Source organism: Gossypium hirsutum, chromosome A08 (assembly GCF_007990345.1).
Source record: "Gossypium hirsutum isolate 1008001.06 chromosome A08, Gossypium_hirsutum_v2.1, whole genome shotgun sequence".
NCBI lineage: Eukaryota > Viridiplantae > Streptophyta > Magnoliopsida > Malvales > Malvaceae > Gossypium > Gossypium hirsutum.
The window spans coordinates 124869622-124892629 of record NC_053431.1 but is presented as its reverse complement, the minus strand read 5'-3'; the positions used below and the strand labels follow the sequence as shown (position 1 = coordinate 124892629).

General features: G+C 32.8%; 4 protein-coding genes across 5 annotated transcripts; 1 reads left to right on the top strand and 3 right to left on the bottom strand.

Moving 5' to 3' along the window:
* The first annotated feature begins 240 nt into the window (after window positions 1-240).
* LOC107928371 (isopentenyl-diphosphate Delta-isomerase I) lies at window positions 241-5287 on the top strand. Its single transcript, XM_041075212.1, has 6 exons — window positions 241-627; window positions 1522-1577; window positions 3056-3147; window positions 4085-4187; window positions 4284-4421; window positions 4801-5287. The coding sequence occupies exons 1-6, from the start codon at window positions 362-364 to the stop codon at window positions 5049-5051; spliced, it is 906 nt and encodes a 301-aa protein (XP_040931146.1). The 5' UTR covers window positions 241-361; the 3' UTR covers window positions 5052-5287.
* A 723-nt stretch (window positions 5288-6010) lies between these two features.
* On the bottom strand, window positions 6011-8768 carry LOC107928265 (pentatricopeptide repeat-containing protein At1g25360). 2 transcript variants are annotated; one of them, XM_016859452.2, is made up of 2 exons: window positions 8126-8768; window positions 6011-8044 (listed from the first exon to the last, which is right to left on the bottom strand). In XM_016859452.2, the coding sequence occupies exons 1-2, from the start codon at window positions 8505-8507 to the stop codon at window positions 6141-6143; spliced, it is 2286 nt and encodes a 761-aa protein (XP_016714941.2). In that variant the 5' UTR covers window positions 8508-8768; the 3' UTR covers window positions 6011-6140. The 2 variants fall into 2 exon arrangements, with proteins under 2 accessions (XP_016714941.2, XP_016714940.2); XM_016859451.2 differs by having other exon boundaries at window positions 6011-8768.
* Window positions 8769-9138: 370 nt separating this feature from the next.
* On the bottom strand, window positions 9139-13629 carry LOC107928358 (histidine--tRNA ligase, cytoplasmic). The gene is made up of 7 exons (XM_041075206.1): window positions 12505-13629; window positions 12099-12278; window positions 11705-11962; window positions 11261-11395; window positions 10760-11047; window positions 10049-10183; window positions 9139-9761 (listed from the first exon to the last, which is right to left on the bottom strand). Exons 1-7 carry the CDS (start codon window positions 13426-13428, stop codon window positions 9456-9458), a joined length of 2226 nt encoding a protein of 741 aa, XP_040931140.1. The 5' UTR covers window positions 13429-13629; the 3' UTR covers window positions 9139-9455.
* A 3735-nt stretch (window positions 13630-17364) lies between these two features.
* Window positions 17365-21001, bottom strand: LOC107928353 (26S proteasome non-ATPase regulatory subunit 12 homolog A). The gene is made up of 12 exons (XM_016859550.2): window positions 20845-21001; window positions 20535-20732; window positions 19793-19900; window positions 19587-19691; window positions 19450-19506; window positions 19141-19337; window positions 18683-18782; window positions 18497-18609; window positions 18236-18389; window positions 18070-18147; window positions 17697-17942; window positions 17365-17604 (listed from the first exon to the last, which is right to left on the bottom strand). Exons 1-11 carry the CDS (start codon window positions 20845-20847, stop codon window positions 17724-17726), a joined length of 1332 nt encoding a protein of 443 aa, XP_016715039.1. The 5' UTR covers window positions 20848-21001; the 3' UTR covers window positions 17365-17604; window positions 17697-17723.
* Window positions 21002-23008: the final 2007 nt, after the last annotated feature.

Sequence of the window (23008 nt, the reverse complement as noted above, 5' to 3'; positions counted from 1 at the left end):
AATTATGGTTTTTTTCTTTTTTATCACCCAACTATTAGTAAATTTATTTTTTGGTCATTAAACTATAAAAAGTTGCAAAATAATTACCCAACTATTCTTTAAAATTTGGGTGTTTCAATATTTACGTTACCCGATTGAAGACAAAAAAGATAAAATTAAATAATTAAGTGACCAAAAAGAAAAAAAATCATAATTGAGGGAACTCTATTATAGTTTACCCTTTTAAAGAAAAAAAGAAATTAAGACTCAAAATTTCAATCTATAAAAAATGAATAAAGCATAGGCAAAAGACATTAAACAACAAATTGGCCGATTCCATTGACAGAGTAGAGCATATGCAGAGAGCAGCACAGACCAACAAATGCTTATGCTTTTAAATACTCCATACGCCCTCTCACTTTCTCGCTCATTAGCTTCTTCCTCTTTCCCTTCTCCTCCCACGCGCCGCCTTCTTTTCCTTTCTTCCACTTTTACCCTTCCTCCCCCTCGATTCCCCCATTCCTCCCTCGTTTCCTCGAGGGTATCCCCGTCTTTTCGCACCCAAGCTTCAGCCGCCACCGCGACCATGGGTGACGCTCCCGACGTTGGCATGGACGCTGTCCAAAGACGCCTCATGTTTGAGGATGAGTGAGTTTTCCACTTTTCCCCGATTCCCCTTTTTTTCGCCCTTATTTACGGTTTTGCCATTTTTCCATTGCCTTCTGTTTGATGCTATGTTTGATTACCGAGGAAAATGATGGATAAAAGAAGGGAAGTTTAAGCTAAAGTTAACTGAGTTCATTAGGTTCCCTTTTTTTCTTTTTATCTTTTGAAAATCTATGTTATCGTTTTACAACCAACGTAACTGAAATTTAAGCTTGTTTAATAAGTTTGTTGATTGAAACCCAGTTTTAATTGCCCCTTTTCTTTTATCAATACATATAAATTTCACATAGACTTGTTGTATAGAATAAAGCATACGTATATGTGTGTTCAACGCTGGTAAGCATTGAAAGTGGACTTAAACTGATAATTTATTTAGCTACATGATTTAATGATTTATGAGATTGGAATTTTTGTAACTCTGGTTGGTGATTCAAAGGGAAAATGTTTGGGGAACCTCTTTTGTAACAGAGAAATAATTTCCCTTTTCTTTCATTGTGTCAGAGCCTGTTAAAATTTGAGCCATATTTGTATATTGACTGCTGAAAATTATTTTAATACATCAGCGAAAAAAGGGAAAAATATTTTTTAAATTCCTGATACGATGACCATAGTTTTATTCATATTATTGGATGATCATCTTTTGACGGCTGGATATATCGACTGCAAAAAATGAATAGGATGATATTGCTAGCTAGTCCCATATTAATTAGTTAATAATATTATTATTATCTTGGATGCTATCTATTTTTTATGGCAGTTATGAAGCCTAAAAACAGAAGCACCCTGACTGTATGTAATGCTAACATATGCTTCAGAATTTTTTATCAGTTCCATACTGTATGTAACCTACTGGCCTTTGTTTCGATCTTCTTGTAGATGTATTTTAGTGGACGAGAGTGATAATGTTGTTGGCCATGAATCGAAGTACAACTGTAAGTAAAATGTCTATGATGCAGTTTCCATGGCATAGCACTTTGATTTTCATTATTTTTGTACTCCCTTTTTCTACGTTGTATATGCTCACTTTCTCTTTCCTGAAGTTCAATGGACTGCATATGATGTAATCTGGTCATGGAAAGAAACTTTTTATTTTGATGACCAAATAGCTATGTTAACCGTCCAGTCACAAGATTAGTTATTAACTGAATTATGACATTTTCTCTATCTAGCTATTATTTATATGTATTTCCTCTGAATTTCTTCTTGTTTGGCACAATATAGCATTTGCACCGCTGAGTCTAGCTTCTGTGGTGGCCATCACTGATAAAAAAGACTATGTTGTGATATGTTGTAAAACGTTCATATGAAAGCTGGTAAAATTTCTTAGGACTTCCATAAATGGTTAATAAAAGAGCCCTCCTTTTATATGTGAGATTAGAAGGACATGAGGAAGCTCTATGGTTTATTGTGTTCCTAATATTTAATTAGTTTCACTTTTCTCCGAGCAGAGATTGTACACAAATATTAAATATGGGACACTGGTTGAAATGTAGTCCTGCTTTGATACTTAGTATATTGATGTTGAGATTATGATATGGTATATTGATGTTGAGATTATGATATATTTGCTCCATTGCTATACTTAGGACTTCCATAAATGGTTAATAAAAGAGCCCTCCTTTTATATGTGAGATTAGAAGGACACAAGGAAGCTGCATGGTTTTATTGTGTTCCTAATATTTAATTAGTTTCACTTTTCCTTGAGCAGAGATTGTATGCAAATATTAAATATGGGACACTGGTTGAATGTAGTCCTGCTTTGTTACTGAGTATATTGATGTTGAGATTGTGATAAATTTGCTCCTAATATTTAATTATTGAGTGTTAATATTTTTAAGTTGGCATATTATCTTGATGGTGGAAATCATATTATTGTTGTTTTGGTGTTGAAATAAGAAAGATGATCCAGTATTAAACTTTTCGGTGACTTTCATATAGAATGGGCCTATTAATGATCTCTCAATTAGTATAAGATGGAAAAGCTTGTTTGTAGAAATTTCTTAGTACACTGGAGCCTTAGACTTATTCAGTATTTTGCAAAACCCTGGTTATACAATTGGCTGAGCCTGAATTATTTAATGCTTTTTAATTTCTTTTATAAACATTAAAAAGAAAAACCTTTAACATCGATCTTTATCAAGAACTTTTGTTATGTAAATCCAATGAGCTTATTCATTAGGCTCTAAGATGAATCACTTCATGTGCATGTGGGTCCTTTATTCTGTTTATCATTTAAGAAGTGAAGATAAAAAAAATGCTTGAATCTCTGGCCTGGATGCTGAATCTTTGAGTTTGTGTTTTACATTTGCATTATGGGAATTAAAGGACGTTAGTCTCTTTTTCTGCAGTCAATTTCTTCAGTATGTTGCCTTTATTTTTGCATTTTTAAAACCGGTTTGAAAATTTACAGGTCATTTGTGGGAAAAGATTCTAACTGGAAAGATGCTGCATAGAGCATTCAGTGTATTTTTGTTTAACACAAAATATGAGTTGCTCCTTCAGGTAACATGATAGAATATGGATAGTTGAGATATTTAGAACTGTTGTTTCAAACTTCAGCATTATAATGACCATGAAGCAAACATGTTATGCCATTGAGTGTATTTATTCACCTTGTTTTCTTTGTCATTTACATTCATTGGAAATCATGCTTTTGGAATCTAAATCGCTGTCCTTTTTATCATTTAGAGAACCTTACTAGTCCTAAACCCCAAAGTAAAAGGAGAATCGATAATAGTTCGAAGTTGGACAGGCTGACCACTATTAAGTCAATTTCTGTAGGGTCAGTTGCTTTTACTTATGGAATGGTTGTTAAAACAAATAAGAGAAAGTAAAAAAAAAAAAAAAAAAGTGGGGAGCAGGATATTATTCCTGGTCTTTGGCTTTGCCTGGTAAGATGAAAGAAAAATGGAAATATGGAAAATTGAAGGTGTAGTAAAGTAGAAAGATAAAAGAATATATTTGTTCTTTCTATTGGTGTGCTTGGTAGGAAAAATAAAAAAAATTAAAAGAAAAAAGTACTTTTTTTTTTCATTCATTGCTTGGTATAGTTGAAAAATGAGAAAAAAGAAAATGCATAATTTTGAACACTTAACTTACATCTCTCTTTTTCTCTTCTCTTATCTTTCCAATTTGGAATGATTTGTTTTTATGCATTTGGAGAGAGCGGTGTCATATTTCCTATTTTCCATCCTTCCACTTTTCTGTTTAACCAAGCACACTCTTAGTGGAGAGCTAGCACCTCTAACTCCACTCTTAATTTCTATTTGGTTCCAGCTATGACACCAAATACATTGCATAGCTTTTTTTTTTTGTTCTTGTTTGTGCCAATTCAAAATGTATATGCTTGATAGCATCATCGCATATGCTAGTTATGCTTTGTAAATATTCAATGTGGAAAGTTTTTTTCACTTGCCTTTCCTTTCGGGTATTTTGGCAGCAACGATCTGCAACAAAGGTAACATTCCCTCTTGTCTGGACAAACACCTGTTGCAGCCATCCTTTATATCGTGAATCTGAGCTTATTTCTGAGAATCATCTTGGTATATATCTTCTGCACCTGTTCAATCTACCTGCACTTTTTTCTTACTGTGGCTGATAAAAATTTCCTATTTCCTTCTTTAATTTTCTGCTTACAGGGGTGAGGAATGCTGCCCAAAGGAAGCTTTTGGACGAGCTCGGTATTCCTGCTGAAGATGTTCCTGTTGATCAGTTCGTCCCACTGAGCCGCATGCTCTACAAGGCACCTTCTGACGGCAAGTGGGGCGAGCATGAACGTAATACTTACACTCTCTCTCTGCTTAACATTCAGCACTAAGTTTTGCGTATTTGGTTACTTCCAAGTCTTTTAACCGCAAAAGAAGTTTTTTTGGGGATACAAAGCATACCTTTGCCTATAACCCCCTAGCCTTTAAATCTAAGGGAGATACGTGCTTAAGCATGCTCGAACCTACGTCCTCTGAATTGTTGCAATAGCAACGATGCCAACTGAGCTAATGCTCAATCAGTAACCACAAAAAAGTTTTGATGGAAAGTTATTACAGTTTACAATTTACAAATATTTCAATAGCTGGTGTTACAATTATTTTGTATCCATTTCTTGGCCCACCAATTGGCATTGTGTATATATACATGACCCTGTTCATTATTTTGCAGTTGATTACCTCCTATTCATTGTCCGAGATGTTAATGTTCATCCAAACCCTGATGAGGTAGCAGAGGCTAAATACGTGAACCGTGACCAACTGAAGGAGTTACTGCGTAAAGCTGATGCTGGTGAAGACGGTTTGAAACTGTCACCATGGTTCAGACTTGTCGTGGATAATTTCTTGTTCAAGTGGTGGGATCATGTCGAAAAAGGGACCCTTAAGGAAGTAAGTGACATGGAAACCATTCATAAGCTGTGATTTAAGATTTTAGAAGCAAAAAGGACATGAAACAAAGTTTGTCAATGGGTACTTCCAGAAAGAAAAAAAAAAAGGTTTTAATTCCAATAAATTGCAGGTTTGAAATAGTTCTTAGACATGCTGGTTGCTTAATGTTTGTAAGATCATGTTGCTGCTAAATTTTGACTTAAATGTTGCAAACTATAAGGGCATGTATTTTAGATTTGAGTTCAATAAAATAAAAGGTTACTTCTTTATATACATGATCAAGCACCCTTCTTACTGTAGCTTCGGATGATAAATTTCGAATTGCTATTTTATGGATTTTGCGCAGATATGATTTTTTTTTTCTGAAAAAAGGTAGAAGCATGTGCTGGATTGTGTTTTTTGTGTTATCTGTATTTTTTGAATTATTTAAATTTATTTAATTGATATAAGATATAAATTTATTTATTATTATATAAAAATGCGATTTTGTAGAAAATTTTTAACAAACATTAGATTTTGTAACACTAAAATGAATATTTTATCTTAAAAAATATATTTTTTTAGAATTTCTCAATAATGAATAAACTTATATTCTAATACTATTGGAAGTGTTCAATCCTTTAATGTATAATTTTAACTTTTTCATTTAAAACTTTTATAAAACTATGAAAAGACAAATGACATCGTAATAACATTAATTATAATTTGAAAAAATAATATCTTTGTATTTTTATAATTGAGTTATAACTCAGTTAAGTGTGACACAACTTAATAAATAATATAATAATCAATACGTTTTTTTTTTTCAAGATTTACTATATTTTCAATGTGTTTTTGATTTTCTTTCTTCTCTTCAGAAGATTTCCCTTAAAAATATTAAAAATAATTATCTATGCTTATTTTTAAATAGAAAGATGACATAATCTGGTTCAATAGCAAATGTAAAAATTTACTTAATGCTCAACTTATTAGTAGTAAAAAAATATTCTTCATAAATTAAAATGAAATAGGACATGAATTTTTTTTAAACAAATTATATTAAAATAAATTTATCTAATGGTTTAATACAAGGATTTTTAAAAATTAAAGTTATAAATGAATCATATTTCACAAAAATTGTGCCTACCAGTAATCACCACAAGAGCACTGGGAATCTCTAAAATGATGAAACCTCTTTGCATCTCTTACAACAATTTCTCTTCCCACCACTTTTGACATAAACTTGAATGCATTATGGCAGTCTCCACAGATCCTAAGGTTCTTAAATACCCTGACCGTGGCTCCACGAGGAAGCCTCATTAGTGCGAAAGCTACGGCAAGCTTCTCGCTGTGAGCAGACAAGACACGTTCTTTCTGATCGGACTCTATATCATGTAACACAAACTTTGTGTCCGGAACATAACCTAATCTTTTCATTTCTGGCACCAATTTGTTAAGATAACTGTACACTGCTTGCACCTCAGGGTGCACTGTGTCATCAACCAAGAAAACATGGACTTTGTTCTCGACCTCTACCCAACTACACCCAGGTTCCTTGCGTACTCCTCTATCTCTCATTAGTTTTCGTGCGTTTGCGGCATCATTCCACCTCCCAGCAGTAGCATACATATTAGACAAAAGCACGTAGCTTCCGTCATGATGTGGCATCAGTTCAATGAGTCGTTCTGCGGCTTGAATCCCCAAATCTACATTTCCATGAGTCCGACATCCAGCCAAAAGAGCCTCCCAAACTGCTGCACCCGGCTCAAAAGGCATTGATGAAATCACATCATTTGCTTCTAGGAACTTTCCAGCTCGACAAAGCACATCAACAAGACGGGCATAATGATCTTCACCTGGGGTTATTCCATAAAGCCTATCCATTAAATTGAAATAATATCGGCTTTCTTTCACTAGACCTGCATGGCTACATGCAGATAGGATTGTTAGGAAAGTAATCCGATCAGGAGATATGCCTGCCTCCAACATCTGCTCAAAAAGTTCTAATGCCTGAATACCATGCCCATGCTGGCCTAGAGCTGCAATCATGGCATTCCAAGAGACTGAATCCAAATAAGGCATAGTAAGGAAAAGTAGATTGGAAGCTTCCACAACACCACACCTTGCATACATTGTAATCAACGCATTTCCAGCCGAGAGACTTGAATCAAGCCCCAAACGAACAAGTTGAGCATGGAGTTGACGTCCATTTTCTAGTGCTCCTAAAGTGGAACAAGAACTGATTGCTCCTGCAAATGCATAATCACATGGCTGAAAACCCTCTGATTTCATCTGGTTAAACAACTTCAAACCCTCTTCTCCAAATCCATTTTGTGCTAATCCTGATATCATTACATTCCATGTTAAATGGTTCCTCTCAGGCATCTGACTAAAGAAAAACCTGCCTTCATCAATACGACCGGCATTCACATAGCCAGATAAGATTGCATTCCACGAAACAATGTCTCTTACAGGCATGTTATCAAAAATCCGCCGTGCCCAATCCACTTTATCACATTTACAATACAATGTAATTAATGCATTATTCACAGGCAACGAAAAATCAACGGTAGGCTTAGCCTCTGTCCTCAAAACGTAACAATGTACTTGCTTCCCAAGATGAAATAATCCAGCATTAGCACAACAACTAATAACACTGGTATATGCAAATTCATCAATTTTAATTCCCATGAAATACATGTTCCTAAACATATCTACTGCTTCATCATAACGATTGCAATGTACGTACCCTGAAATCATTGCATTCCAAGCAACTGCCAACTTTTCACTCATCCCATCGACCAACTCTCTAGCTGCATCAAGTTCATCATTCCTGACATACCCTGTAACAATCGTTGTCCATGACAACTCATCTTTCGTATCTATCTCATCAAATAACTTCCTAGCTTCAAACATTAGTCCACAGTTAACATAAACAGAAACTAGTGCATTTAAAACCGAAGTAAAAAACCCTGTACCCGTCTTCAAAACTAAGCCATGCAATTGCTTACATTGCATTACTTTATTGACAACACGAGCCAATCCACCTAAAACAGTAGTGAAAGTAAAATCATCGGGCCTAAATTCATCACGTAACATCTGGCGAAACAGTTCAATACAAGAATTACCATCTTCATTGCGCGAATATCCTGTGATCATCGCGTTGTAGAAAACACTGTCTCGGATGCTCAAAGGAGTTTCTTCGAACATTTTCTGCGCTGTTTTAACGTCGCCTGATAAAGAATAAGCTAAAAGCAAAGATGTTCTTGAAGCTATATCCGGTTCAGGAATTTGATCGAACAGGTGGTGAGCATAGATAGTCTTTGATGATTTACCATAAACATCAATGAGACGGTTGAGAAGGTGGCCACGTGGGTGGAAACCAAAAGTTATCATGTGAGAGTGGATGGTTTTGGCTAAGGAAAAAGAGGCCAAAGTTTGGGGGTAACATAGTTGCAGTTGAGAAGCGTAACGGTTAGCTACAGTACGTATAAAATCGGAACCCTTCATAGTCAGTTGATTTACCAGAATTCACAGGTTCGTTCATTTACCAGCACTAGTTCGCACCTTAGCAAGCAAGCTGCCGCGACCACTGGTCTAAGCACCCCCGGTCTCCATGCTTAAGCCAACAGGGAGACAAGCTCCTTAGAAGCTTTTAAAATATACAACTCATTTGTGTTCCTAAATTTTTGGTACCTCCACATATGGCAACCTTTAATTGTAACAAATTTTCTTTACTAAAAATATTCAAGATTATATAATATTTATATTTTATAAACAATTATTAAATATAAATTATTGAGTTAACTTCATTAGGAATAATATTTATTAATTTAATTAATTTTAAGATTACAATAACAAAAGAATTAACATTATTAAAAGAAAAAAATTCAACAATTTATTGAATTAATTTTTATATTTTTAATAATGTGATAAAAAATACAATTTTTGACAACTTTTTAATGTATTATTTTATTTTATACCTTTATTCACTTTATAAATTTTTTACTCCAATATTTCAAAAATAAGGATTTTTTTAATGACTAAAATGAAAACACCTAAAAATTAAATGACCAAAATAAAAATATAAACATAATGAAACATGTACAAGTTAATTATTATTAAAAAATTAACAGTTGAGTAACTAAAATAAAAACATATTAGATCACCCAGCCAAAGTAAAAGTTGACTGACAAAGTAGGTTTACCCAAATTATTACAACGTTAAAGCCTACAATGGACGACGAAATATTAATTTCACAAAAGTAAAATAAAATGTATAAAACCTCAAATATAATTATGGTTAAATAAAAAAAAAATCAAAAGCATGAGTACAGGGATCTATTTGCAGTACAACAATTACTAAAGTAAATTTGTATGTTCAGACAAATATTTGAGAATCTCTACCTTTGTTGAGAATAGAAGAGCATTATGATGAGAGGGAAAAGAGACCCCTTTTTCATGGGTCCAACTTCAATCGTTGCTGTAGTTCACCAACAAGATTACTTCTAGGAATCGCTTCCTCGGTGGTAGTTTCGATGTTTTTCAATTTTACGATCCCTTCATTCAGCTCTCGCTCGCCCACGATCACCATCCAAGGGATCTTTGAGTCTATGGCATATTCGATGTGCTTCATCACCTTTTTATGAACCTTGTATTCTGCTTTGATGTCTACGTCCCAAAGCTCACTGACCAATTCTGCAGCTACAGCGAGTTTATCCCCCAGGATAGCAACCAAAACTTGGGTTTCCGTGGCTCGGACTGCCTGCAAGTGCCGTCCCAAAAGTATGTATGTCAGTACAAGTGTGTGGTAGACTCACGAGTGAGTGTTATATACATGTATGTGTTTGCCACGAATATGCTGAACTTTTTTAAAGCTTTTTCAATGATTGGAGGATCATACCATACCCGTATCCTAATATACATAGGACATGGGTGTCAAACATGGTTACTTCAAAAAGAAATGAGTCAACAAAGGAAATGATACTAAGAGAATCCTTTCGCACCCACTTAACGGATATATATCTCAAACATCTTAGGAATACAAATCACCTGGTTCTGTGCTTTCTCTTCCATTATGGTCAACACTCGTTCGATTCCAAGACTCATGCCAACGGCCGGAACCTGCTTTGTGCCAAAATTCCCGATCAGATTGTCATAACGTCCACCAGCACCAATTGAACCAACCTGAAAAAAAGTTCGATCATATTATCAAGGGGCAGCTAACAACCAACAAAATAAAAGAAAAGTTATGACATTTGCAGTTAAAAGTTACATTTTCAAAAGGTCCAATGATGACAGCATTCTTGAAATTTTTGGGAAAAGGTCTATAGAAAAACTAGGAAATGGGAGCACTTATTGACCTCCGTTTCTTTTGTTTTTCATGGGCTTAAAAACCTATGCTGATGAAGCGCACATACGCACATGTACAACAGTTCTACGTAGTTTCATACTCTTGCAGTGGAATAGAACAGAGTAAGAGTCTCTATCACCCTGGGTTATGAAGCAGAGATGGGGGAGGATCTAAAAGAACCGCCTAGAATTCCAAAGAATAAACCAAAGATGAATTCCTAATCAGAAAGTAGTTCCTTCGACCTTCACCATCAATGGTTATCACATAAAAGTTCAAACTTGAGTATGGCTTGACCCACTATAAAGCTCTTAACATATTTGATAATATATAAAAAAAACAAAACAAAACCAGTACAGAATTCATGTATATGTACATAGCATTCATAGCCCCCTGGCAGAAAATATATTTACCTGCACACCTCCTTTGAAAGCAGCTTCAAATATGACACCAGTATAATAATCAAGACCTCTGGCGAGACTCAAATCGAAAACCACTTTGTCTATGCACCTTGATTTATACAAAGCATCAAATAAAATGGACAAGTCACCTAATGCTTCTTTGGAAGCATTGTGTTTAAGAAGCTCACTACCCTCAGTTCCTCCCATAATCTTTGACAATAATTCCAGAGGAGGTCCTCTTATCTTCACAAAAGTGCCAATTTTATCAGCTGTCTCAACAGATAACCCCTTCTCTTCCACCTAGCAAGTAATAATTGAACAATTCAAATTGAAACCATCATAACATATAATAAGATAATAACTAAAAAATGAAGATATGCAACACACATAATTTATCCACTGATAAAAAGAGAAAAAGGAACAGTTAGTATATGTCATGAAAAAATAATTGAACGGAGGTATATTTACACTGTTTCTCCAAGAATTTAGATGCTAGATAGAGGCAGTCCTCACCATTTCCTTTTTAACCTGTTCAAAGGATTGTTTGTCTAGCTTGTCAATACTTGAACAAATAGTTCTAAATTTTGCTGGTGGCACACCGCAGATTTCCAGCACTCCATCAAGTAACTTTCGGTGGTTCAATTTTATCTGTCAAAAGCAGATAAAAAGTAAATTAACCAATTTGGAAAGCACTTCGAGCAGTGAAGCAAGCTAGTGAAAATGAATGCTAAAACTGCACCAACTCACCAAAAATTGTAAAAATGAAACATCGAAATTTACAAACATGCTAAATCTTTTTAAGTTGGAAAAATGCAAAATGTTAAATTCAGGTATAACAGCTCATGCAGGTATGTCAGCCTAAATTGTAAGTTTGGTATAACAACCGAAATACACACTAATTAACACCAAGAAGCTGAATATCGAATACTGACAGTGAATAGAGTACCAAAAATTTACCTCATAATCCCCAATGTTTAGTGCATTTAGTACTTCAGACAAAATTCTTACAACCTCAAAGTCAGGACCCATCTTTTCATATTGACCAGCAATATCAAAATCACATTGATAAAATTCTCTATATCTCCCTTTAGATGGGTTATCCCTTCTCCAAACTTTATCTATGTGGTATCTTTTAAATGAGGTGAGACCATTCATTGCCACATACCGAGAAAATGGAACAGTTAAATCATATCGTAGAGAACAAAGCTCTCCACCCTGTAAACAAATATGACAAAAAGTTAGAGCTAAAACTACATAAACCATACATCTAACTTCTCTACATGGAACAGCCATAATAAACAAATTTCACACAAAAGAAAAAGACTTCATTTAATGGATAGTTCTTACTAACCTGGTCTGCAAGATCATAAATCAATTTTGAATCCTCCCCATATTTTCCGGTAAGAGTCTCCTTCAATTCGAAAGCAGGAGTATCCAGGGCAGTGGCACAATGCCTCTCAAAAACCTTTGTTATAATAGAAAAGGCTTTCTTTCTTATTGTCATTTGCTCTTTCGCAAAATCCCGAGTACCCTAGAAACATCCAAGAAACATAAACACTCTGCTGAATAAATAAGGCATACGATTATTGCATTATAATGATTTAAACTCTTTCCCCTTCTCTTAATGTTTATAATATCAATGAAGCTAAACCAACCCAGATGCAAATGCTCTACTTCTAGTTATAGTTTTAAGCAATATTTCCAACAAATGATAACTGAAGCTAATATGAAATAAGAATTATGGTTCAGCTTTTTACCTTAGGGGTCTTGGGGATTCTTCTACTTTCATTGCTCTCCAAAATCTCCTTCACCTTCTTCAACAACCCATCAAAATCTGCACTTTTTGGATCTAAAAATGATAAAAATTCCTCAACTATTTTCTCTAAACCCTCTCCCTTACTCATCAACCTATCCTTTATCATCTCCACAATAACACTAGTTCCCTTCCCAAGCAAAACCTTCTTTTTTTTCTTCTTTTCCGCTTTCACATTCCCTCCATCAAACTCTCCTCCTTTTCCACCAGTCTTCTCATTCAAAAACTCAACACCTTCAAGCACGAAAAATGCGCTGACAGCCTCCCACGCAACAATTTTCCATACAATCCGCAAAACCAACTCCACATCCTTCACCAACTTCACATAATCTTTCTCCAGCCCAGCTTCCACAGCCAGTTTAACTCCATTTCTCAAACTTTCCTCACTTAAACACTCCTTTTCAAAAATACCCTTTAAACCCTCAACACCAACTGAACCCAAATTCGATCTCACTCTTTCCAAACTATCCTCCCCTAAATTCCTCAATTCAAAGCACAAATGCAGTACTTTTCCCCCTAACTTCTCGCCCGAATTCGAAACCACACGAATAACAGAATGCAAGCTCTTAACAGCTTCCCTCACATTTCCATAAACAACAGGGATCTTAGAAAACGAGTCTGTGTTAACTTTATCATCACCTTTATTAGAACTCACTGCCAATTTGGAACTGTTAAGTAAGACTTTGATGTCGCTAGAAACCCCGATGTCTTCTTTGGAAACGGATCCGTCGCCGGAATCGGTCAAGTCGAAAGCTGATAAGTTAGCCCTTGCGGCCTCGCAGGAGAGGGCGGCAGATGCTATGGCGACGGTGGATAGAGCTGAGGAGCTTTGGTCCATAAGCTTGCATGATTCAAGTAAGGATGACATGGCGGATCCGCCTTGGTTTACGCCGGCCACCGCCGTGGTATTTTTGCGAGAGTATTTTGCGAAATAACGGCGAAAAAATGGAGTGTGTGATATGAAACAGAGCGTTTGAGCTGTTAGCGTTTTTGCGCGAGTAAATTCCAGTTTAGGGTTTTGGTGATTTTTGCTTGGGTAAACTGCACCGAATGTGATTAAGGCTTAGTTTGGATGGGCGGTGTCTTTAGCTCCGGTGAGGTTAAAAACAGCGGTGGGGGTGAGATTAGTTACTATAGCGGTGAGATTAGATATTGTAGCAGTGAGATTAGAAATAGCGGTGAAGTATGTGTTTGGATTCAAACGCAGTTGTAACGGTGAGGTGAGAATAAAAAATGACTATTAAGGACATCATATTAGAATTGATATATAATAAAAAAATTTTAAATTATTTTACTTTTTTAAAATTATTAAAATATGTGAATTTATTAATTTATTTAATAAAATATTAAAATATAAATTTATAATAAAATGTTTTTTCCTTTAGCCATCAACGTTTTCTATTTTTTCCATCAAAGTTTTTTTTTTTACTTTTCTTTATTTAATTTATTAATAAATGAAAAGGGGTAAAAAAGGAATGACAGCTACGTTTGGAGTTTTGAATTTTCAATTGGCCAGAAATAGAGCAGTGGAAATTTTGGGGTGTGGTGCGATGAACTCCCTTCCACTGCACTGAAAGTTGGCCATCCAAAGAGCTTCAAAGCAGCAGTTGCACAGAAATCAATAGAAAACGCACTGAACTGATGCAAAATTTGGATCCAAAGGAGGCCTAAGTTATTAATAACTTAATTTTAAAATGTTATAAAATGGTCATTGAATTATAAAAAAAATTATTTAAATCCTTAACTTGTTAAAATTATTGTTGCATGGCCTTCTCTATTTAAACTGTTTATACTAATAAAAAGCTTTCGTTCCCATCCTCTTCTACAGTTTAAATTTTTTTAAACAACTTTTAATATCATGAATCTGCAAACGAAAATACAAGCAACAATCTTTTCTGATTTCTGGCATTGATCATGAAATTAACTTGGACCTAGGTATGTTTTACTCCTCGATGGATACTGATCCACTATATTGATAATCAAATTGGCCCTTAGAACTTGCTAGCCGGATTTTAAAAAAAACCTAATAACTTAAATATTTTTTTTTAATAGTCCAATGATTTAAATGAAAATTTTTTATTAATCCAATTATCATTTTGTAATTTTCGAGTGATGAACAGATAAATTCACTAATAGTCTAGTGATCTTGAATGTAATTTACCATTTTCGTTTTTTTAGCCTTTGTTGTTTTTGTTAGCCATTGTTAAGGTTAATGTAATTTTAGCCTTGAACTTGCGGATTAAGTTCAATTTAGTATTTATATATTTTTATTCATTTCGACTACTAAATCTATTTTTGACTCATTAACTCGAAAAATGTAAAATTGTTATAACAGACACAATTCTAATTATTAAAATAAACTTAATTATCAAGTTCAAATACTAAAATTGAAAAAAAAATTATAAACACTAATATAAATCTAATTATCAAATTCAACAGTTAAAAACCTTTTTTAACAAGAGCATATTTTGACTAAAGTTTGAATTGAAGATTTGATTAGACTTATAAATCAATCTAGTTTGAACGATTTTTGTTTAATTTTAAGTTTATACTTATTGGATTTATTTTTGTTAATTTTTTTAATTTTTTTTTATTTCTATTCATGCTGTGGGTTGGATTAATTAATTAATTATAAATTTAAATTTTATAATTTTTTCAAAATTTTTGTACTATTCGTATATTTGGAATTTAATTTCCATATTTTATTTTCAAGAATTCAGGTTATCTACTTTTTTAATTAAAAATTTTTAGTCCATTTATTAACATTGTTAGAATTCTTTTATACTGGTGTGGCATTTTGAAAAATAAAATTAACTTGGAACCTACAAAACAAAAAAATAATAACATTATAACGAACATGAATTTAATAATAAATTTTTACGATGGTAACAATTCTTAAAATTCATGTCATTTAGAATAAAGTATTTAGATTAAATAACAGCATTATAAAAGTTGAGATATTAAATTATATCAAAACTAAAGTATATAAACTAAATCTCAAATTTGAGTGAAATATAATAATCAAAATGAAATTTAACCACTTCTATAATCTAAAAAGTAATTGGAATTGAAATTTACTTATAATGTTCTCATGCCCAAAAAAAAAAATTAAGTTCCATTGTGGAAGACCTTAGGGCTTTCCATTTATACTAGAAATCTTATCGCACGCATATGCGTGTAGAAATTACAGGTTAAAAACATAAATTTGTGTTTAAAAATAGTATACAATAAATACTGAAACGTATACATAAGATAAATAATACTAAATGCGCTGCAATTATATATCATGATTTTGCCAACAATTGTTAGTATGAGTTGACTCGAGATACAACTCAATTAACAATAGTATAAATATATACAACTAATGGAGATAATAACTTATACATATTAAAATAAAAATGTATAAAATATATTAAAATGGAGCTTGTGTTTGGTGGTAATTTTAATGTTGTACAACTTTCATCGGGGAGAGTTTAAATCATGCATATTTTAATTGATTTTTGTTTGAATGAATAGACTAAAATATCCTCAAATAGTATAACTTTTTTTTTTTAATTATGGAAGAGTATTTCTATAATTTCCTAACTAAGTTGGTGATCCGGTTGAGGATGACACAAATTCAGTAAAACACTTTGATAGAAATAATAAATTATGCATATTAAAATAAAATTGTATAAGATGCATTCAAATGAAATATTGGCTAAATGATAAATTTAAGATTTTAATAATTCAATAATTGTTGCAAGTTCAAATTCTTCCATATCCATATTTTAATTGATTTTTTATTAAAATGAAAAAACTAAAATACCCTCAAATAATATAACTTATTTTAATTACGAAAATTGATGACCCAATTAAGGACAACACAAACTCTGTAAAACACTTAATACCTAGTAAATATAAATATAATTGATGGAAGTAATAAATGACATTTTCATAATTTTTCTAACCGAATTAATGATCCGATTAAAAATAACATCAACTTAATTAAGAACTTAAATAATAATATAAATATAATTGTATAAATTTATTTATTTAAAATTATATTTAATTGTGTTCAACAATCATTTTATAACCTTTTAAAATTAAAATTAAAACCTATCAATAATTTACTATATTTGACATAATTTAATTTTAAAATAAATAAACATATTTTCAAAGATTATTAATAATTATATTATAAATAAAATAAAATAAACACATAAACAACACTAATATATCTAATTATATATAATAATCCAACACCGATGAGCTTTACATAAATCTTTTCTTCTTGGTATGAGCTTCACATAATTTTTATTTTGAGCTAACTTGGCCCAAATTTGATACAATTGCTTGCTACCATGATCTTGCCTCCTTAAAAAATTACCAAAAGTACCATAAAAACCTTGTAGCAAGAATCAAAGTATATTTTAGCCCTTTTATTAAAAAATGACAAATTATAAAAATTTAGGCATTAAGGCACGTATAATACATCATGTGTAATGATTTTGTTATTCTGCAAGCAAAATTAATTTTTAACAGTAAAAATAATAAATTTTTCATCAAAAATATTAATTTACTATTTGATCTATCATAGAAAAAACTAATTTTTCTATTTTTTGAGTAAAAGACGTAATCTAACTTTAATATAGAAACTTGCATGATACTTTTATCTCATACCCCTTCAACAGATCGTAGCAATGCAATCAATTAAAGATACCAAATGGGAGTAAACTGATAAAGAAGCTTTGTTAAAACGAATTACTCAGGCGCACGGAAATCATCAAAGACGAAGTGACGCAAGAATACGAGTGCAATGAAGTGCTCGAAGAAATAGTGGTGAAATAATGTGAAAGATGCGAAATTGTCGAATAGTGATGAAGAATACAAATAACAAACCTAATTGTTTTCTTCCCAACTGCTATAAAAAACAGGCACCATCTTTTGGTTTTCCCTATAGTAACCAAATTTCAGTTATAGAAAAGGTCATAGCAACATACTTTTTTTTACCATCATATTAGACCACTTGCCTCCAAAAAGCACATTTCAACTTGGCCACAACCTGTAGATTATGAAATTGATGTCATGGATTTGTCCATTTTGTCTGTGAACATAAAGATATGAAGTTGAATGTGACGAAGGAAGGCTGATTACCTGTAGTTTGGTGAATGTTCATCGTTTTCATACTTTCAGAGCAGCTTTGTGAACCATGGTTTCTTTGTGTATTTGGTGGCAACTCTTCTCAACAAGATCAAGAAGTTTTTCCAAGTTCGAAGCCCACGAATTGAGAATTTCATTGCTATCCTTTGCTACCTGGAAGCAGACTATTCCCATTGGTCGGTCAATCTTTGCCACCAGTGCCTTGGAGACAACCATTTCAGAAAGATGCTTCTCAGCTTCCTGGAGTGAAAAGATAATTATAATTAGCACAGAACATGGAAATGGCACGGTGGCATGCTTCTCAACTAGCGACAAGGTTTCTCAAGAAAACAGATAAGAGGGAGAAGGAAAACAGAAAGGGACAAACCTGGATAGTGAGACACAACAACTCTGCAAGTCTCTTCAATGTAATCCTCGAGTAGTACTTTGAAACAACAAGGATATTCTGAAAAGCAATAAATTGGTTTCAATGAAAAATGGTCAAGAAATTAATGAGTGAATAGAATTTTATAGCAAGAGGGTGGAAAATTTACATGTTCAATAATTCTCATTCTCAAATCTTCTGCAGCTTTGTCACCCAAAGAACCTCCAAGCATGTTCTTCTCATTCTCAAATTCATCCTTGTATAAATTCCACAGGGATGTCCACTGGATAACCTCCATTGTAACTAACTGTTTCAATAGCAACCTGTAACAGAAGATAAAGCAAATTGGTCACAAGATTATATACCATTTAATAAACAACAAGCCAAGAGCTCAAAGTATTCGTGAATATTAAATTCATTAAGGACCTACTTAAATTTTGGGATCTCAGAAAGATTCTTATCCTCCAATGTGGAATTAAGAAGGCTTGACTGCATTGGATCATGTGGGGCCAAGATTAAGTACCAACAGATTTTTCTTAAGACCTGCAAATAAAGCTATATACATGAGAACAGCTCAACAGAACTTTGAAAGGAAATATATTGAGATGAGCTTTACCGGAATCCACTGAGATGGATCTTCTCTTATGGATGGAATCTCGTATATTGCCTTATAGCAACGGCAAATTTCAAGGTAGTCATTGTTATGAAAGTAATACCTACAGAGGAAAGTAAACCTCATGAGTAAGACAATTCCAAACACATAGCAGGAGAGAAGGTAATTCAAGAAATTCATTTCACATAGTTTTTACAGTGAAGTAAAGATGGTTCATATGTCTTCTTAAGTTGCTTGGTTATAATGGTAAGTCAGTTCAACAATAAAATCCAAAGCAGGAACTATGATTCTCATTCTTACATTCAATGAAAATTTGAGAACTGTAGCTATAATGGTTAAAAGTTTTCCAAGAACTATGATCCTCATTCTTACATTGGTTCTGGTTTTTATTTTTTACAGTTACTATGCAAAGCTAGTCGAGTATAAAAATATAGAAGCCAGAGAGCAAAGAAGCCAAATACCTAATCATCAGTTCATAGTAGATACGCTTCAACTCCAATAGTGAAGGTATATCAGCAGGAGGCTCCTCCACAACATTGTCACCTTCTTTGGGTTTCTTCTTTTCCTTGGAGGTATCGACCTCAAATACTCTAGGACTAATCTTCCTTGACAGAATTTGAGCACGGACATAATCCTGGCGATCTAAGCAGAGGCGAACCTGCATAGTTTAATTATTGGCACATAGACGCAATTATTATTTCAATCTTAATCTAAAAGATACAGTAATATTTAAAACAATAGGGGCAATGATCAAAATAAGATGCACATACTTGTTCAAGAATGAAGGCAATTTTCTCAGTTTTTGCCATGGCACCAAAAGTTTCCACCTGCAGATCAAACCAAACAAATATTAGAAAAAGGGGATAAATGGCAAAGAAGCTATAATCCTTTTATAAAGGAAACTTACTGCAACTTCCTGCATTAAATCTGCAGCTTCAGCAATAAGGCCCTGTTCTTCTTTAATCTTTGCAAGTCTTCTGATCAATCTTGCTCTCTCAATTTCAACATAAATCTACAGATGAAGGGAAATAAATTTGTTTCGAGAAAGTGTTAAAACATTAAACTGGTTACATCAAATAAGAAGAAAACTTAATTTCAAATTCAAACACTTACCTTTCCAGCAGACACAGTGTTCAGGGTCTTGATAAGCTCTATACGAGTTTCAAGATCTGGTGCCTCATCAATGTATTGCATTGCTTGCTGAACCATTGCAGTCACTGCCTGCAGAGTGCAGAAAAATAAACAACTCTAGTAAGTAATAATATTGATTAATCATAACCTCGGTAGAAAACTTCAACAAGGACGTGAAAAACCCTCAACCAAATAGCCGTTGCAGTGCGTCAACATTTCAGACAAAACTACTTTATAAAACTAGAAGGGAGGGCTAAAAAAATCTATATTTAGGGGCTTAATCATGAGGAAAAGATCTGAACTTCACTAAACAATATGGTTCAGTAAAGGGTTTTCGTCTATGTCCTGTGGTTCTAACTTCAATGGAAACAACCATTAAAATAGAAATTCTGTTCTAATTAACATGAGTATAATAGAATCATAAACATAATCACACAACAACAATGAACTTCAGCTAAATGTAAGACAAAATGCCAAATATACCAATAAACCTACATCTCAAAAAGCACTACTTACAACTACCAAATGAAGCATTTACAGCAATCAAATAAGTAAAAAAACCCTAAAACGCTCAGAATAGATGCACATCCACTTACAAAAAATCAAATTAGATTCAGCCAAAAATGATACACATAAACCCTAAATTTCCAAACACAAAGCAAGTAAAACGATAATTGAATCCAGCAAATAGAAAACGCACACGCACAAGAAGAACACAAGTTACCTGCTTAAGTTGACCACGTTTCTTAGACAAATTAACGATCTGTTCATTGAGAGACTTCCAATCCTTAGCTTCAAAGCAGAGCTGCAAAATGTCAGAGACCGCTTTCTTGGTGCCAATCACATCGCCGGCAAACCGCATCTGCTTCTCAACATTAAGCAACTGGTCGATCGCCGCTTCCAGATTCGCATTTTTACCCTCCTGCAAAATTCCCCAAAAAATGAAAAAAAAAGTGAGAAATTGAATTTTTAGAAGGAAATAGAGATTTTAGATTTGAAAAAAAAATATAATTAACAAAATTTTGAAGTTTTACCATAGCTTCAGCCTTCAAGTGACGAAACCTAGCAGAGAGAAAAAAGGAGGACGAATTGTGAGACCCTTTTTTATATAGGTATTAAAAAAAAAAGTCTTGTAAAGCCGTGAAAGGGACAGCCACCATTAAACCGGGTTTTGGTATTTAAATTCAACAAAGCCCGTTTTATAGGGTCGCTTTTTTTTTATTCCTTTCTTTATGCACAAGAAAAAGAGTAAAACACTTTAAATGAACCGAGCATTCTTCATTGAACCCTACATGGGCCGGTCCGATCAAGGTACGGCCCGATTTTATTTTTTTTAATGCCATTAAAAAAACTTTACAGTGAAATATATATAAATTGTCATGCTGGATATCAATGTTATTAAAATTTTAATAGTTTAATTAATTTTTTCGATTTAAAATTAAATAATTTAACTAAAAATTGAAGGTTAATAAAAATAAATATAAAAAATATTTAAAATAAATACAATGAAGGTTATATTTGTCAATTCAAAAAATAATCTAAACTCATATTTTATTTAAACAAATTTTTAATATCACATGCATTGCATGTAATTTTATGCATTTATTTTTTAAATAGTTTTTAAATAAAATTTTTAATTATTGTTATCTGTAATTATAGTGATAATTTCTTGTAGTTTTTAAATAATATACCCACTCTGAACTATATAACAAAGTAATCTATACTACTAATTTGGAATAAAAAATAAGTAAAACAACATACAACAATTATAATAATAGTTCATGATAAATACAAATAATATTTAAACTAAATTAATAAACACGTTTATTAATAATTATTAAAATTTTATTAGAAATTTAATTTTTACCTGTACCAAATAAATAACAGATAAATAAATAAAAAAAGAAACAGTTTTAAGAATACTTATTTTACACTGTATAAATAATTTACAAAAAATTTTAAAAAAATAATATCATGATATTATATTATCTCAACATCGATGAAAATAATAATTAACTGCTCTTCATGTCATTGCTGATAAAATATGATTTGATAATATCTCCTCGAATAACTATTGCTTTAATATTTCATTCTTTATATACATATATAATGTTAACTTATTAATGCTCACTATCTTTCTTTCCTTTTTACTAGTAATTTTTGTTAGATGTTATTTTATTTATAACCATCAATTTACTTTACGTGTAACACCCTTAACCTGAATTCGAACGCCGAATTAAGGCTAAGAGGTATTACCGAACTAAACATTTAATTATCTCATTCACAGTGTCAATAAACATAAACAGAGATCAAGCTTAAATACATACTGATATTTAAGTTATACGCCATTTTCGTATGGCCAAAATATTTACAATTTCAAAACATAGTTATCATCAGCCTAACCTATACATGCCATATCGAGTCCAAAATATAACTATACCAAAAAGATCGATAGTGTGATGAACTGCTGACGATCCCCGAGTCGGTGGCCAAAATCAACAATCTATAAAACAGAGAAATAAAGAACAGAGTAAGCTTTCAAAACTTAGTAAGTTTTAAGCATCACAAACAATTAAAGACTTATCAAAAATCGAAACATTCATTCACACTTAAGTATCATTCTTTAGTACTAATAATTCACAAAAATCATTGACTGAATGTACATGAGTACATAAAGAAATTTTAACATATAATTCATATACAAATATACCATGACCGATTAAATCATTCTCATATTCACAAATATAACCATCAATCATATTTATATATATATTCTTCTTTGATGCTAATGATTCACTTCGAAATCAATTCACCGATGAGTAAGTAATACGTACCTGAACATTTTAAATGTATAGTACTTACTCGACGATGGTTTACTGCGAACATTCAATATCGTAATCTTACTTAACTTACTGGCATTAAGCCTGTTAGGTCTTAGGACTTGAAACCAATTACCAGCACAAGCTTGCGGGAATTTAAACCCGGTATAATACCAGCTCGAAGCCTGCGGGACTTTAGCCCGGACATATTTCAAGCACGTAGCCTGCGGACCTTAAGTCCGAATATAATTCCAGCACATAGCCTACGGACTCTAAGTCCGGATATAATTCCAGCACATAGCCTGCAGACCCTAAGTCCGGATATACATCACTGAATGTCATGCATACTTATTCGCAAGAAAATTCAATTCACATAACA

What these genes read in the sequence shown, in the direction of transcription:
- LOC107928371 (XM_041075212.1), top strand. Translation starts at nt 362, where the DNA reads ATGCTTATGCTTTTAAATACTCCATACGCCCTCTCACTTTCTCGCTCA. An exon ending in AATATGAGTTGCTCCTTCAG is followed by an intron (nt 3,148 to 4,084) that starts GTAACATGATAG and finishes GTATTTTGGCAG; the next exon opens with CAACGATCTGCAACAAAGGT. An exon ending in CAAGTGGGGCGAGCATGAAC is followed by an intron (nt 4,422 to 4,800) that starts GTAATACTTACA and finishes ATTATTTTGCAG; the next exon opens with TTGATTACCTCCTATTCATT.
- LOC107928265 (XM_016859451.2), bottom strand. Translation starts at nt 8,507, where the DNA reads ATGAAGGGTTCCGATTTTATACGTACTGTAGCTAACCGTTACGCTTCT.
- LOC107928358 (XM_041075206.1), bottom strand. Translation starts at nt 13,428, where the DNA reads ATGTCATCCTTACTTGAATCATGCAAGCTTATGGACCAAAGCTCCTCA. An exon ending in TAAACATTGGGGATTATGAG is followed by an intron (nt 11,396 to 11,704) that starts GTAAATTTTTGG and finishes TGCTTTTGACAG; the next exon opens with ATAAAATTGAACCACCGAAA. An exon ending in AACAGGTTAAAAAGGAAATG is followed by an intron (nt 11,048 to 11,260) that starts GTGAGGACTGCC and finishes ATTACTTGCTAG; the next exon opens with GTGGAAGAGAAGGGGTTATC.
- LOC107928353 (XM_016859550.2), bottom strand. An exon ending in ATCCATCTCAGTGGATTCCG is followed by an intron (nt 18,610 to 18,682) that starts GTAAAGCTCATC and finishes CTTTATTTGCAG; the next exon opens with GTCTTAAGAAAAATCTGTTG. An exon ending in TCTGAGATCCCAAAATTTAA is followed by an intron (nt 18,390 to 18,496) that starts GTAGGTCCTTAA and finishes CTTCTGTTACAG; the next exon opens with GTTGCTATTGAAACAGTTAG.